This window comes from Archocentrus centrarchus, chromosome 21, assembly GCF_007364275.1.
Source record: "Archocentrus centrarchus isolate MPI-CPG fArcCen1 chromosome 21, fArcCen1, whole genome shotgun sequence".
Classification (NCBI taxonomy): domain Eukaryota; kingdom Metazoa; phylum Chordata; class Actinopteri; order Cichliformes; family Cichlidae; genus Archocentrus; species Archocentrus centrarchus.
The window spans coordinates 6660836-6677164 of NC_044366.1; the positions used below are offsets into that span (position 1 = coordinate 6660836).

The window sequence follows — 16329 nt, forward strand, 5'->3', positions numbered from 1 at the left end:
TTCCCCTCTGAAGGCTTGAACGAACTGCCAACAGGAGAAAAATCTTGGATCCATTTATTTGACAGTGATTAGGAGTGACTGATTATTTCAGGGCATGGCATCACTTGCTAGGCCGGGGGGGGTCATGTTTATGTTGACTGATGAAATAAAGACACTGACATCAGGAACTCTCCCACACAAACAAAACAAAGTATGCATAGAAAGTTGCCCTCTGACTCATGGTATTAAGCCAGAAATTGCAGTGTGACCTGTTCTTTTCTGAGAACATAGAGAGTGCCTCAGTGCACAGCGACAGCTGTATCAGTGTGAGATCTCCTGAAGAGGAATGGAGCTGTAATGTCATTTATCTGCAGGCCTCTGTTAACGTTTGCTCCCAGGGAAGTACGAAATTGAGATAAAAACTGGTGACCAATGGAGTGTCAGGCTGCCTAGTGCCTGCTCGCGCTGATGACGTTCTGATAAAAGCGACAGATGAGAACACGTGCCACATCCTCAGATCCCAGTGGCTTCTATTATCTGGGGCTCTGTATATTCATTGGCAAAGCTTGCAAACGTTATACCAAAATCAATACTCTGCTGACTGGCTTGCTCCTTTTTTATTATAGGTCTGGCCATAAAGTTAAGTATGAGTCATTATCAAGAACAGCCTAATTTCCCAGATTTATGCCATTAACGAGGGCCTTTCAGTCTTTGGTCTCATCAGTGACAGTCTTGTTTATGAATGTGGAGAGTGTAGTCAACAAGGATAGTAACACAGGTTTTCAGAGGGAGCTATAAACTGGGCGCATGCTATGCAGCCACTCCCCTTGGGGCTAATATTGTCTAATCAAGACAATGGACTTCGATCCAATTGATTCTATAAATCTTTAACTTATTATTTCAGACACAGCAAAGATTACCTTTCACGTCAATATACGTGTATGTTTCCAGTAGCATACAGTGTGATTTTAGCTCTGTCATATATGTGTGTGTATATATATATATATATATATATATATATATATATATATATATATATATATATATATATATATATATATATATATATGGGCATTTTTTATGTTTTATATGTTTACAAGTACAATTTCAATTACTTTAAAGCACCTGACACCCAAATCATTTTGATTTATTGCAAAAAGCAAACACACTTCTGTCCATCAACTGTTACTAGATGAAGGATCCTGGCTGTCACGACTCTTACAGCTGTACTGTCTGCAAACTGAGATTTAAGGTACTTAATAGTCACCAATCAGCTGCTTAGAATGATCACTTGTACATGTATAAAATGCAGGAATTGGATTCTGGGATTGTAGTATACCATGTATATTTATTCCATTGAGGATTTTAATCAAAGGCTATATAGGGAATAAAATCACACACTAACAATATGAACACCAAATAAAATTTGCATACATTTCAATTGCTTGTCACAAGCAGACTGCACCAGCTAAGTAACGGCTCAGTCACATGGAAGTAAAAGCAGAACAGCAAACTACTTGCAACTAGGAAAAATTGATGGCCAGTGACTGCATTGAATTTTTTTTCAGATTCAGTGACCAATTGCAAGTAGTTGTGGCAACAAACTGTTCACAAAGAGGCTGTGCATGCAACACCTTCATTCGCTGGGTGACTACTTTTGGTCACAAGGCAATTGAGCAGGTGGCCTGAGTTCCAAACACTCACCGTCCAACTCGGACCAACTGCAATCACAATCACAGCAACCAACCAGTGGTTGCAGTCCTGGTCCCTGACTTTGAAGCAACTGTTTCATAGACAATGAGATTGCAAGTTCTCTGCACACAGTCACAATGATTTTAATCCAAACACTGTTTTCTGTAGTGTGACTGTAGCATTAGTGGCTTTGGAACTAGCACTTGGTTTAACGGCTAACGGCCAAGGAACAAAAGTTGGAAAGTTAGCCAGTATACATCAATGTATGGTAATTAATGGGCACAGTTAGCCAAATGTGCTAACCATTGCCATATGTTAGCATAAATAAAACATAGCATTTTAAAAAAGCTAGAAAGATAAAATTCTTCAAGTATTGTTTTCACTACAGGCCTTGAACACTACTTTAACATGCAGAAAAAAATCAAAGCCTGGGTGGCCTTCCAATTTTTGTTATAGATGCTAAGCTATGATTAAACAAAGGGGAAAGTTAGCAAACAGACATTTAACATCAAAAGGAAAAACAATACAATAAAACACAATAAAACAGTAGCGGAAACATCACAGGTCTTACCTTGAAATCGCAAATGCACGTCACCATGTTCCCAATTCTTAGACATTCCCCATCAAACTTGCATGTGTTTGTGTCGCACAAGAACAGGTCTGTGTCCCGGTCATCGAAACCTGGAGGACCAAAGCCAACAAGGGACAACAATGACTAAGTGTTTCTCTGTTGAGCCTTCAAGCAACTCTAACCTGAACCCCATTCAGGGTCGTTCGTAATGAACCTCTGCCATTAGTCATCTCTCCCACAGCACACTGCACACATAGGCCTACTGTGCAATTTAAAACACAATGCTAGCGCATTCTTGTCCTTAGCTGTCAAAATGATAAAATGAAAAAAGCAGTAGTGGCTGGACTCTACTGAAGGGGTGAACAAAAGATTTTTTGATGATGGCATATTACGTGATGTTCTGATGATGGTGGAGATAATGAATAGTTTATCACTGAGGTCACGGCATATAATTTTGTCTCCTACATGAACACATATTTGCTCAGTTTCTCCACCTATTTATTTCCCTTTAATATTCTATTTGTGTACAACAAGACCAACTCCTGGGGCGTTGTCCAGCAGAGGCAAAACTGGGATATGATCCGATTCAGGCTGCGTTAGGGAGCTCAAATGACTCCACCATAGCTTCCTGAATCAAATCAAAGAGTCACATGGGCCTGACTGTAGACTGAGCTCAGGGCTGTTAGTTTACCTGAAATGATTGCTTAAAAAAAAGCCACATGTGCATGAAGCCTTATTCCAAAGTAAATTTACAGTGTATTCCACCAAATTCCAGCTGACATAAACCTGGGAATTATGTGATGCCTATTTATCCAAAGATTATCTTAACTCTTTTCCCATTGGACGAATATGATGGGTAACCCTTGTTTCTCTTTTCTGAACTGAGCGGTTTCTACGATACAATCAGGCCTGCTTCCAAAGCAAAATGACTGGGAGTGCATCAGAAACTAGTGAAGGTGATCTGCGCCTTTACAGCTTATTAGCTTACTACCATTGGAAAAGCTGGAAACCTACTCTAATGGTCGTCAAACCACATCTTTAGTGATGTATACTGAGGTGTCAAAACTCATCATTAAGGGTACAAATGTCGTCCTCATGGGGGAAAGAGTTAATGCAATCTAAGCTAAATGTTACAAAGTTGAATTGTTTTTTGTTTTGTTTTCTGAAAAAATGTTTTTAAGCTTAAGATGTGAGTCTTAAGCTACAGACAACTGGCAAACCCATCTGAATTCAAGAGAAGCAAGAGCACTTTCACTTGCATTAGTTTTTGGAGAGCCTATTAGAGAAACAAATGACTTAAATTTGATAAACAAGTCAATGATACCCAGTTCAGATGGTATTGTCACTACAGACTTTTCTCTAATTCTCTATTTGTATATTATGTATATTGACATGTCTAGCATCTTATTCATCAATCTGTTGTGTGAAATCATCATTAAGAAATATTAAAGTCTATAAATAACATATTTACTGTTATTGTTATAGCAGTAAATATGTTTGGATATACTATATCACAACAATAAATAGTCTTACATGCACTAAGCATTTGCATTTAACCCTTAAGTCAAGTTTACTATGTCATTGTTTTATGCATTTTTTCTCAAGCAATTATAATGTGATTTCTAGTGAAATTCACAGCCATATTGATAATATTACTACAGCTGACACATTTTAAGCTTTAAACACTTAAAATAATATATCAGTTAGCGTGAAACGTGAAAGGGATTGCTTATATCGAGAATCTGAACCCTGCATCTGCAAAGTGGAGTTTCATCTCAATGTTTAGGTGCTCTTGCAGAACTGTTTTCAGCCACAACAGGCATGATAAGCTCTATCAATCTACTGTACGGTTCCTGGTGAATCCCAAACATTAACACGGCAATTCCAGTGTAGTGGAACATAAAGCAGCAAAAGAACCAGATATTTCCCTCAGCTGTTAGAGACCAAACGCAGAGCTAAAAGAAAGACTGTGCAAAATTTGGACACAAACAGCGCTCCAAATCACTGATAATTATAATGAATGCTATTTCTCTGTAACCTTTTCTTACAATTTTAGCCTATGTATTTGTTTCAGTCCATTTGTCAGGAATAGGTGCACACAGAGGGCAGGAAAAACAAAAACCAGCAAGCAAAATATAGACTGATATAAGTAATTAAGGCATTATTATGGTAATTATAGCACATAACTTTAACATGTACACCATTTTATGTGTTTCATCCAAAGCATGAAGTTGCTGCTTTTATATTCCTGCACTAGTTAACAATAAAAGAATCATTTGCTAAATTGGGATTTCAGATGAAGGAAAAGCAGGACCGCTGAAGATACCATGAATAGCATGCACAGTGCAGACTAATGGAACAACTGAAACCTGGAGAAATGATGCATTTCACTTGTGTCCTTTAGCAAGCATTTTAAAAATATTTAATGAAGCATTAGAAAGAAAAATACAGTAATAAGGTCCACGAGGCATGGTAAAATTGGAATCTGAAGCTAAATATGAACATCAAAGACATTCATTTTTGATCTTCAAAGATGAACAGTGTGCATTTTGTTCTTTTATGTCTCAGTTTGTGCTTTGCTGCCTTAAAGTAAAAGAATGTGACTTTTTGTTTGTTTGTTTCTAAACACGAGACACACATGAAGCAAGTATACGATGATAACGCTGATTGTTTTTACATTTGAACTTTACCAGTGAACATTATGAAAGCCTCCAGAGAAAATGCACTTTTCTTTGGGATGGAACATCTCTTAATATAATTAATATAATTTAATTATATGTTATTTTAATTTGCTTTATTTAATCAAACAATTAGATCATGAAAAAACCCAAACCTCCTAACTGGGTGCTTAAATTTTCTCATAGAAATATTCTTTATTACCACCCCATCCTGAAGGGAGCAGATTACATCACCCACTACATGTGCTTTGATGCTTCAGACTTGGCTTTTACTATCATTAAAAAAAGTCATTCAAATAAACTGTAAATTAGGAATTTTACAATAAAAATTTCTTTTAGAAAGTTTCTGAATAGGTAAATGTTGCCGCAGGTGCACGTGACACGTGACATTCATACACATCATGATACCAGGCTTTCTGTGGACATTACAGACAAGGTATTTTACAAAGCTATTTTCTATTCATAGATGTCTTATCATAATGGACACTTAGACACGGCATCTCCTGTAACCTGTCATAACCAATGACCCTCTCCACTTCTAAAAGCCCTTCTTGGCATGGAACAACCTATCAGGCAATAATACCCCATGGAATAGAAGCCCATGCTAAAACGAACCTGCTATTTGCCAGGGTCCTGAATGACCATAAAGTGTAAGCTCTCTGTGCAAACATACAATCACTGAGCCAAGAACAGTGGCATGAGAGGTCTCTAAGCTTGGAGTGTACGGATGGACCAAAGCCCTTAGCCTGAAGAGGGCCGTACGAGGCAGTCTGGAAAGCTACAAAAAGAATGGCACCCAGGCAACTGGCATGTTGATGATACTCACAGGAGAGGCATTGTTATGATGACAATCATACTACTGGCTACGTGTATACAAACGATTGGAAAATATCAGATCATTTTCAAGCCAGCTCATAGAGTCTTTGAAAGATGGGATATGTTTTTGAGTGTGAGTGTGTATCTGTGTGTGTGAAATCACTCCAAGCTACAAATTTCATAGTTTGATATTTTAACATTTTTTCAAGCTTCTCTGGGCAGCAGGCATATGGAAAACAAAGGGGGGGGGGGGGGGGGGGCAGAAACTTGTTTTTAAAATGAAAGGGAAAAAAATCCAACTCCTCCACAAGTCATTAAACTGTCTTCTTTACCAAGAAACAGATGCAAAGCTTGGACATCTACAGGAGCCAGGAAGCAAGAGAGATGCATCTATCACTTGTAAACAATAACTCACAGGGATTCATTACTGCTGGAGACATTCTTATCATCTTATGAACAACAGTGCAATCAAGACTTGCAGATGAAGACACTTTGTCTACTGGAATCAAAGACAATTGTTCTTGTGAAATGTTTACAGGAATGCGAGTGACATATCAGCTTTTGTAATGGCTGCAAATCTCTGAAAAGCAATCATCATGTGACATTAATTATGTTATGTTTTATACTTGTTTCTGTTACATGTTCAGAGACACCAGGTCCAACAGGGTTTAGGCTTTAGGGAAAAACAGCATAATCTCAGTTAGTCATTTGAGACTGATTACCTGCAAGTAATATTTCCTGTGCTGGTACAACCTTAGAAAAACGTCTTTGTTTACATGATAATAAATGACACACAATCACTAAATTAGCTTTCATCGTCTTTTTTTTAATCATAAAAACCACTTTGCCTTTTGGAGCAATGTGATTTGAGTTTCTATTAGGTGGCAGCTGCTTTGAATTCTAAAATTGAAGCCCATATGTTTGGCAGGCACGAGAATCAATATGGTAAAAATAAATAAATAAAAAATAGAGGTGTTGGGAGAGATTTAGCCAACTTTACCGGAGAGTGAAAACAGAAATTTGAACATATTTCAATGCACATGTTAAGCAAATATGTGGGACTGCATTTTTTGCATGTGTACAATATTTTTTACAATTAGAAACATCCTTTCTCAGAGTGATGCTGAAAAGCTAGTTCATACATTTATTACTTCTAGGGTGGACTATTGTAATTCATTATTATCAGGCTGTCCTTAAAGCTCCCTGAAAAGCCTTCAGCTGATCCAAAATGCTGCAGCTAGAGTACTGACCGGGACTAGAAAGAGAGAGCAGATTTCTCCCATATTGGCTTCTCTTCATTGGCTCCCTGTTAAACCCAGAACTGAATTTAAAAACCTCACATACAACGTCTTGAATAATCAGGCCCTACCTTATCTTAAAGTACCGTATCACCCCATTAGAGCACTTCGCTCTCAGACTGCTGGCTTACTTGTGGTTCCTAGGATACTTAAGAGTAGAATGGGAGGCAGAGCCTTCAGCTTTCAGGCCCCTCTTCTGTGGAACCAGCTCCCAGCTTGGATTCAGGAGACAGACACCCTCTCTATTTTTAAGATTAGGCTTAAAACTTTCCTTTATGATCAAGCTTATAGTTAGGGCTGAACCAGGTGACCCTGAACCCTCCCTTAGTTATGCTGCTATAGGCCTGGGCTGCTGGGGGGTTCCTATGATGCACTGGGGGGTCGTTTTGACTGTTGGGTTTTTGAATTGAACTGATTTGAGCTTGAAACAACATTACAGTGATAAGCACAGCTAGTGGATATCAGTCAAGGACTTACCGAATATTAAAAATGTCTGAAGTTAGAAAAATCTTGTTCAGTATTTACCAATTTTGTAAAATAGTGTGAAATTAAAATAACTGTAAATGACTAAACTCTGAAATCAGGAACTTACAGAACATTTAGGATGGAATTTTTATTTCATTCATGTGAGACTGGCTTCTGAAACTGCATACAGACTTCAGTGACACTGTGGTGACATACTTTGACACCTAAAAACCTGAAGAAACACATAAATGTGTTAATAAGAACTCAATACAAGATATCACCACATTCATTCAAATGAAAGCTACACATCTTTTGCAAGTGTCCTCCATGAGCATGATCCACACAATTCAGCAAAGCATTCATAACCAGCACTCCTGCCTGTTGAGTTGGCTGGCTTCCTGTTGGCTCCCCACACACAAAGTAGTTGTATAGTATATCCAGATGTGCCGAATAACATTGGATCAAGTTGATAAAACTGAATGCTCAGAATTATCTATTCACTATTTTACAGTTACATCAAAAGTTTAAGTATGGGGGAAAATGCATTTTGGGTTAATATACCCTACATAAAGGAGTTTGGCCAAGCTCAAGAGGACAAGTTTAATCAAAAATATGAATTCTAAACCTAGTTTTGACATAACGTTAGATATTTGAACCCAGCAGATTTAGGGAATAAAAGAATTCTACTATCAAGAGTAGAATTGGAAAAGGGAAGACCTGTTTATTAACTTTCCAGCAATGTAGTTTAGAAATTTTTGACAACATGCTGCAAAGGTGGTGCTTGACTCCACATAACTGTCTGCTCAGCTGTGAGGCAGAATACGCTTCATATAATGGGGTGTTGTAAACAAAGGAGGGCAACTGTTGTACTGGACAAATGATGATGCCATTTTTTATGACTCCAAGCATTTTTCCATCCATCCATCCATCCATCCATCCATCCATCCATCCATCCATCCATCCATCCGTTTTCTTTCAACTTTCAGGCAACATATATGCCAATACATGTATGCCACTATATAAAATAAGATATAAGATAAGAAATCCCTTTTATTACTGTTATATACAGTAGGTGCAACAGGCCAGTTTAAGCACCTTAGTATATTTATTTGTAAGTCTTATAATTATGAGCCTTAGTATAGTTAAAAGTCAGGGAACAGGCAATGATAAGAAAACATAGTGACCTGCAGCAAGACACTGGGTTGTAGATGTTGGCTACTTCTGGCAAGGAACCAAAACAAAACAAAAAAAACAAACAAACTGATATAAGCCTTAAGTGATCCACATGTAAAATAGCATATAGTGTCCACATATCCCAAATTAAATTAATTTTTGCTAGTGTCTGTAGTCTGCATGACACCTTTAAGTGGCCCGTGTGGTAAATAGTAAATAATTACCACAAAAGAAATGTGGGCCATCTTTGGCACAGATATGCAATTATAGTTGTTAGATCTTCTTTGTGCTTGGTTGACATGCAGAAATGTATGGCTAACATTTGGCACAGATCTGGCACATCGGTTATCCAATCTCATTGTACATCCTGTATAATGACAATAAAGGCATTCTATTCTATTATGAGCCTTATTGAACATACTAAGTGTTACTGAAGAAGAACAAATGTTCAAGGATGAGCAAGCGCACCAGAGTAAGCTTCATCTTACTCTGAAATATGAATGTAATGTCTTGCATGAAGCACAGGTTATAAAAGCTAGCACCATTTTTCTTCCTTACTCTTTAAATCTAGGGCTCTAAAATTGTGGCTAATAGGTCAGTGGTCTCCCTCGGTTACTTTTTTGGCAACCTTTCAAAGCAGACTACACCTGCCTAACAGAGACAAATATAGCTGGTGCTATTAAATACCACTTTACACATAGTTAAAAACCAAACAAAAAAACAACTACAGTTACCAACAAAAATGCTACTCTGAAATAACACATTATAAACAAAAATGTGCACGTGTGCAGTTTCCTGTGTGCAGCAATTTCCTCTGACTGTAAGCAACCTTCAGTGATTTGTTGGCTCCGTAAACTTGCACCGGGTCATCAAAAATTTGAAAACCACTACATTAAATGGACCTGCACCAAACTTTACCAAAGGTAACTTTAAGGAGAGGACAGAAAACAGATGCAATGATCGAATCATTTGAGCTCTTATTGCTTGCTTTGGATGTGTCACAATGTGCGCTGTCCTATCACATCCCTCTCCCTCCTGCCCAACCAAATGTAAATGGGACACGACTGATACAAGCTCTGTGTACAGCCGTAGCTGCACTGTGTCAGAGGCCAGGAAAACGTATACTTCCTGCTCCTGGCCTGTCATTCCAGGAGGAGATTACAGTGAGCTGAATAATTAACGAAAACAAGCTGCCAAACATCAAATATTGAGAAGGTAATGTTTATATGCTAACGATTAAAATGCCAAGCGAAGCACTTGCTTGTCTAAAAGAGAGAGCTTGTTAGCCAAATGCATCTCCTCCTACCTACCTGGAATTTCACTGCACTAAGAACTAAGCACTAAGAAGAATGAAGAGTTCTCCACCCAGGTTTTAAGCATTGTGCTGTTCAATAATTAAATACACTAAATTAATAATGAAGGCTGAACAACCACAGCGGTGAGACATCTTCTCCTGACCTTTCTCATACTGGAGGTCTTTTCTTTTTTTTTTTTCTATAATTTTGCAACAGGTTTACAAATGTTTGTGATGGAGGGAGTTACAGTTTAGCCTTTTTTTTTAATATATCAGATTATTGAACACTCCAAACACTGAAAACAAGTTATAATTTGTTTACTCTGGTATGATGAGTTTGTAAACGTGTAGCTCGTTCCCATGGCTCGGTTTCTTTTCACACAGACAAAACTTGAAGTAAACCAAATGCATCACTATAATGTTCAACCACTTCACGGCCAGATGTGTCTGAGCCAGGAGCAGCAAAAGTAAATACAGGAAGAAGGTGCTGTGTTCTGGACTATTGAAACCTCGGCTCATTTTACAGCTAGTTGCTGCAGTTTGTATACTCTGCACATTTATTGTACTTTGCCACAAGCCAGAATACAAAGCGCAGCGTGCACCTTGTTGTTGGGTTGGATCAAGGTAGGCTCATGTTCCCACCATAAACAAACCGCTCTGCAGTTTGGAACCGAACTGAGACCAGCTCCTCCAAAGGGTCTGGATGTGGGTGTTTTGGCGTTCACCTGAGTGTGATTATCATGTTCGGTCTGCAAAGACAAACACCACCAAGGGGGAACTAGAGTTGGTTTCAAATGGACTAAACAGTGCAGGTGTGAAAACATCCTGAGACTTTAATGACAGCAGTACTTCAAGAATTTTGTTTCATGGGAAATATGAGAAAATAAAACATGCTGAGTTGAACAACTTCCAAAAACTGCCTTAATAGAAACAATTAGTAACTTTAGATCCCTTTTTAATGAAACCAAGTCAGCACTGGTGTGTCCTATAATTCATTTTTTTTTTTGCGGTTTATTGTCAGAGGCGTGAACCTGCATGCGAGTTCTTCTGACTTCTGTCTTGACAAAAATTGAAAGCAAATGGTTCTCTCCAGAATGCTGTTAAATTCCTTCCACTTGATGGGATTTGCAGGGGACTTTACATATTCTACACTTATAACTCTCAAAGCATTTTCAAAGTTAACAATAGCAAAGTATTCGCTGAAGAAGGGATTGCCTTTATCACAGAAATGTACCCACAGGAGATGTAAGGTATATGGTGGGGTAATTAAACTGTGAGCAGTCATTCATACAGTGTGCTATTACAGTGGAAATATGTGATAAAGATAAAATGGAACTGGACTGAATGCCTGTCAGCAGCAGATGGATACCTTGTTCTTCTACTTGTTTTAATACAAATGACTATAGCCAAAAGATCTGAGCTGATTGTTGGTAAAACTCTGCAAGTACATCTGTTAAGGATAGATATCAGCCAGCTGATACACAGTCTGTATATAACACAGACGTTGCTTGCTTGTTTAAAGCAATACGAGCCAGAAAATCGCATACATAGTTAACTGTGTTGGATGAATATGACAACTTGGATAAAACAGCAGTTTTTGAGCTCATGCAGGCAAATTACAACTGCAATAAGATTTTACCCACCGACTGAAGATGTTGAAGTGTCTTTACAATAGCACCTGGGGCCAAAGTGAGGTCTAAATTCAGAGATGGAAAATAATGTGCCATCTGGGCCTTTATGTCTTTAAGAGGTACCTTAAGTTTAACTGTTTTGTTTCGACTGGCTTCAGAAATAATGTACCTTGATGTTATTTACATACCACTGTCAGTTTATGTTATACTTTATGGTAATGTTGCCTAGATGAAGCGTGTAGAGGGTGAAAAGTATGGGTCCTAGCACAAAACCAGGTAGAACTCCTCAACTACTTTCTGCGTCACCATTACCATTAACAAACTGAACGCCAACAAATAAATAATAAGCAGTCTCTTCTTTCAGTAGAGTTTTTCCCCTCTTATTGTTTTTAATAAATACCTTATTTCCTTATCCTGAAAATTACAACCTTTCACTGAATAAATATTGATGCAGCAACAGGTATAAATACAAATCAATAGAAAATCGACCAACTCAAATGGGCCCTCTGTAGCAGTCATTATGAAATGTCATGACAGGAAAAAATCATGTGTTTTTTTAATTACATTAACAATGGCGCAGTTGCACTCAGGTGTCCTAGAAAGTCATAACAGTGTGACAAGGAGTCTGCACAACACATGCACAACATCAGAAACTGAAGCAGCTAAATGGAATTCAGCACTCATTAATATAACTGTGTTGTTGCCACACCTATCGTGATGTGTCAAAATGTCTAATTCTTCATTTTGTATAACATTACTTCTTTAATATAGTGCCAAATGTTAACAACATTTCACAGTTCATATATCCCTTTTTAAAATCTTGGCACATATGCATAGAATACAGCTTCCCACACACCAAACTCAACTATAATTAATTAGAGAAATATATAGCATGCTAAGAAGTATGGAAAACTTTTTTTTTTTTTTTGCTGCAGTTTCACTGATCCATGACTCGTGCATTCAAATATCTTCACAACCTAGTTGCAAGATGACACGATGGATTTCAGGACCAATGTTATGCCTGCACTCGCACTTTGACAAACATTCACTCGGTGCTAAGACCCTTCTGGGATCCTCTGTTCTGCCTCCTCTCTGGCAGTTCTTCAAGCCATTAAAAGATGCAAACCAAACAGAATGACCGTCTTTGTCAACCCAAGTTTTTTCTAACTCTTCTTTTATTCAGCGCAACAAAATCGAATTCAATACTCTTTCAAAGGCAACGCTGTTAAAACTGGCAACTCTTTTTCTTGATACTACTGCCCATAATTATCTGTCTTAGCACTGACGTGACATTGGACTCATCACCAAACTGTTTTTCAGTCAGTGCCATTCTCCCTGCACTGAAAACTGTCACACATTGGTGGTGTTGTTAGGAAGAAGTGGATAATTAAGCCCTGTGCCATTACTGTGGGTTTATTAATATCATTATCTTATTTTTATTATCTTTCAAAGGGTCTTATCTCTTTATGGTGGACTACATGTCACTGGTTGTTCTCTATTAATTGTAATTGATGCTGGGTGCATGTGAGTGCATGCCCATTGTTCTAGAATATGCACTTAAGCCTCCTCAAGGCGTGCAGGATAAAAGCCTTCGCTGAAATGCAGATGAGAGTGTGTCAGGAAGTGGGGAGGCAGGCGAGTGTGTACTGGGACAGGATGTGTACCATTATCAGTGATTACGTGCAAATCATCACCACCATCAACAGCAGCACAAAACAAGCCTCCAGTAGGCTACAGTGCAGTAATCTGAATAAAGATGTGATCGATTATCGGTCTGAATCATAGGAGAATACTATTCAAATGAACTCATTCGAGACTTCATCTGCATGTTCTGTGGTTTCTTGGGAAAATAAAAAAAATCCTCATTTCTTCCAGGGAAACTATTATTGCACAGGTAAGGATCAGTAGGTACTGTAAGGATGAAAACCCTCCAAATTTTTGAATTTATAAAATCTGAACAATTCTCCAAAATTGCAGTTCAGTTCAAACCTCAGCTTCTCATTACAGGGTGAATAACAAATAAAAACAAAAATAAATAAATCTTTGTACCACATGTCTGATCATTTGATCATAACTGCATCACAAACATAAAACAAACCTCATTATTCTCACGCACTTCCGGTGCATTCATTATTATGCAACATTAGCGCCTCAACATGGTTATCACGGCACAGGAAGACAAAATCAGAATATGATGTTGCGGGTGTTTGCATCACAGTTTTGGTCTCAGGTTCAGAATTGTTACACCGCTTCTAAATATCAGATATGCTTAGAATAATGACAGCAATCTTCCACAGGTTACTGTAATAAGCTATGGTTCAATCTCTTCTTGTTTGTGCGTGCTTAATTAAGCCTGACTTAATCAGCCTATTATCATAATGAAATTCATTTTTAAAACTTTGATATCCAAATTACCCCCCCCCCCCCCCCCCCCCCCCCACACACACACACACACACACACACACTTCTGACTGGCAATGTTGCTTGTACATTCAATCTATCATGCAGCATGTCTTAATTTCGTTCCCATACATGTCACATATACATTAGTTATGCTGTCTGTGATATATGACATCCCCTTTCTTCTTATTAAGATGTCATCCAAGTAAGCTGCATTGATACTCCTTTTCAGGCTGCGAACAGCAGTCATAACTCCATATTGATGTCTGGCTGTTATGAGCTATAATATCAATACTGCTACTGCCCATGAGTGTGTGGAATCGGCTTAGAGCTATTTTAAGGGTTCAGACTTAGACAGGCGACAGGGGAAATATATGGCGGCACAGTCGGCTGATTTACAAAGGGAGGCGAGGCGCTGCGCTCTGCAGCCCGCTCCGCTTCTTTTTATCGTTTTGGGCACCAAAGGGAGAAAACAAGTTTATAGCTCAGTGGTCTGTTACAGAAACGACAACGTTTTTATTTAAAGGTATCAATTAATGAAACAACTCGCCCGCCAAATAAGCCAATAAAACTAGGCTGTAATTTCCTGCTGCGATCACTTTGGTGGGTTAAAGTTAATGCTCAATCTGAGCTATATAAAAGGTACAAGAGTTGACTAGAATCATTTGTACACGGAGACCACATGAAAGTAGCCAATTTGAACTTAAAGGGGATTTCTTCCGCCTTAAACTAACCGTAATTATGGCGCACGTCGCCTTATTCCGCTGACAATCTTCCCAACGACCCCCTGCTTTATTTCTCCTTAAAATGTTGCTGCTTCCACTTTGCGTCTGATCGAAATAATCGACCCTCTCGCTCGCCTGCCAGGTGACACGATCGCCGCTGTAGGCAAACTCAGCAAGGCTAAATGCACATCAAGCAACACCAAAACTCTGCATCCTCTCTCTGCGGTCGGTATCTGCAACCAGAGTGCTCCACAACACCAGCACCAACCCGAGGCATGCTTGCAGGTTACAATCACAAAACTACAGTAATAAGAATGAGGCGTCTGGTGCAAGCGCTCTTCTAAACTTTGATTTGGTCATGCTGCTCAGTCTCGGAGATCTAATATTAGTCTCACATGAGTTTAACTTGGATGTGCATCTAAGATTTCATTGCATAGAATCTGGAACGAGGCTGCTGCTGAATGAAATGACTCTCACCGGAGCAGTTCCAGCCGGTCGGCGTCTGGCAGTCGCTGAGGGAGGAAGGGAAAGCGCGCAGCTGCTCCACAGGTAAGGTGGCGAGAAACGAGACGAGGGTGATCCTGAGCCAGCTTCCCGCTGTCCCGCTCCACTGGCGCAGTCGTCGGGGCTCCTCGAGAGGTGCCTGAACCGCTACGGACAGACCCATCTCTCACTGGCCCCGACCGCACAAGCGAGGTGGGAAAGAGACGCAGACGCGCACCGACAACTCCAATCCCAACAGGTTCAGCGGGGCGCCTAGAGACCTACAGCAGACCATTTTCCGAGCGAGACCGTGCGCCCCATGTAGCAGTGCCCCGTGTAGACTGGCCGAATAGGTTCCGCCCGATCCAAGAAAGACTGCGATAATAAATAAAAAAAAGAAAGAGGTCTAGGGGGGACTGCCGAGGGGTTGGTGGGCGATGGAGGAGGTTGTGTGGGATGGAGTCGGGTGGAAAAAAGTTAGCGACGCAAGCAAGAAGACTTGCGAGCAGGAGAAGATGCTCAAAGATGTGGAGAGGAGAGAAAGATGGCAAAGAAAAAAGGGGGTGATATAAAAGGAGGTAATAAAACTATACAGCAGGGAGGATGTAGCCAGAGTATCCCACGGGCAGAATTTGGAGACGACGGCAGTTGTGTAATAGTATCCACGGTGTGAAACGAGCAGCGGTCCTCCCGTTTTAGTTTGTATGTGCAGCGCGTTCAGAGTCGCGGCGAGTTGGTGTTTCTCTCTTCCTCTCGTTCTCCCCCCTCTTTCTCTTTCTCTCCCTCTCTCTCTTTCTCAGCAGCAGCTGGCTATGATCACGTGGAGTATGATGCGAGGAGGAAGGGGGCGCCCCTCAGTAACAATTAAAATAGGTTACTGGTGGAACAGGCAAAATATAAGAACGCATGAAAAGAGAAATAAAAAGAAAAAAAAAGACAGCTAGAAAACAAAGTAGTCTAGGCTTTGTCCCATTGTCGGTGATGGCTTCCCCACGAGTAGGCAGTATAAAGGAGGACACACTGCCTTTATAATTGGCCAGCAGCATTTAGTGTCTACAGGAATCGATTCGTCCGGCCTGGCCTGGGATAATTGCTCCGCTTTGAAACGAAACTGACGCTATTCC

General features: G+C 39.5%; 1 protein-coding gene across 1 annotated transcript in view; it reads right to left on the reverse strand.

The window, feature by feature from the left end:
* The window catches only part of tmeff2a (transmembrane protein with EGF-like and two follistatin-like domains 2a), a 140686-nt gene extending 124724 nt beyond the window's left edge, over positions 1-15962 (reverse strand). Inside the window, exons 1-2 of the mRNA XM_030758562.1 lie at positions 15200-15962; positions 2243-2352 (exon numbers count right to left, since the gene is read on the reverse strand). Of these exons, the coding sequence (XP_030614422.1) occupies positions 2243-2352; positions 15200-15389 (300 nt within the window). The 5' untranslated portion in view covers positions 15390-15962. The remainder of the gene's footprint in view (positions 1-2242; positions 2353-15199) is intronic.
* Positions 15963-16329: the final 367 nt, after the last annotated feature.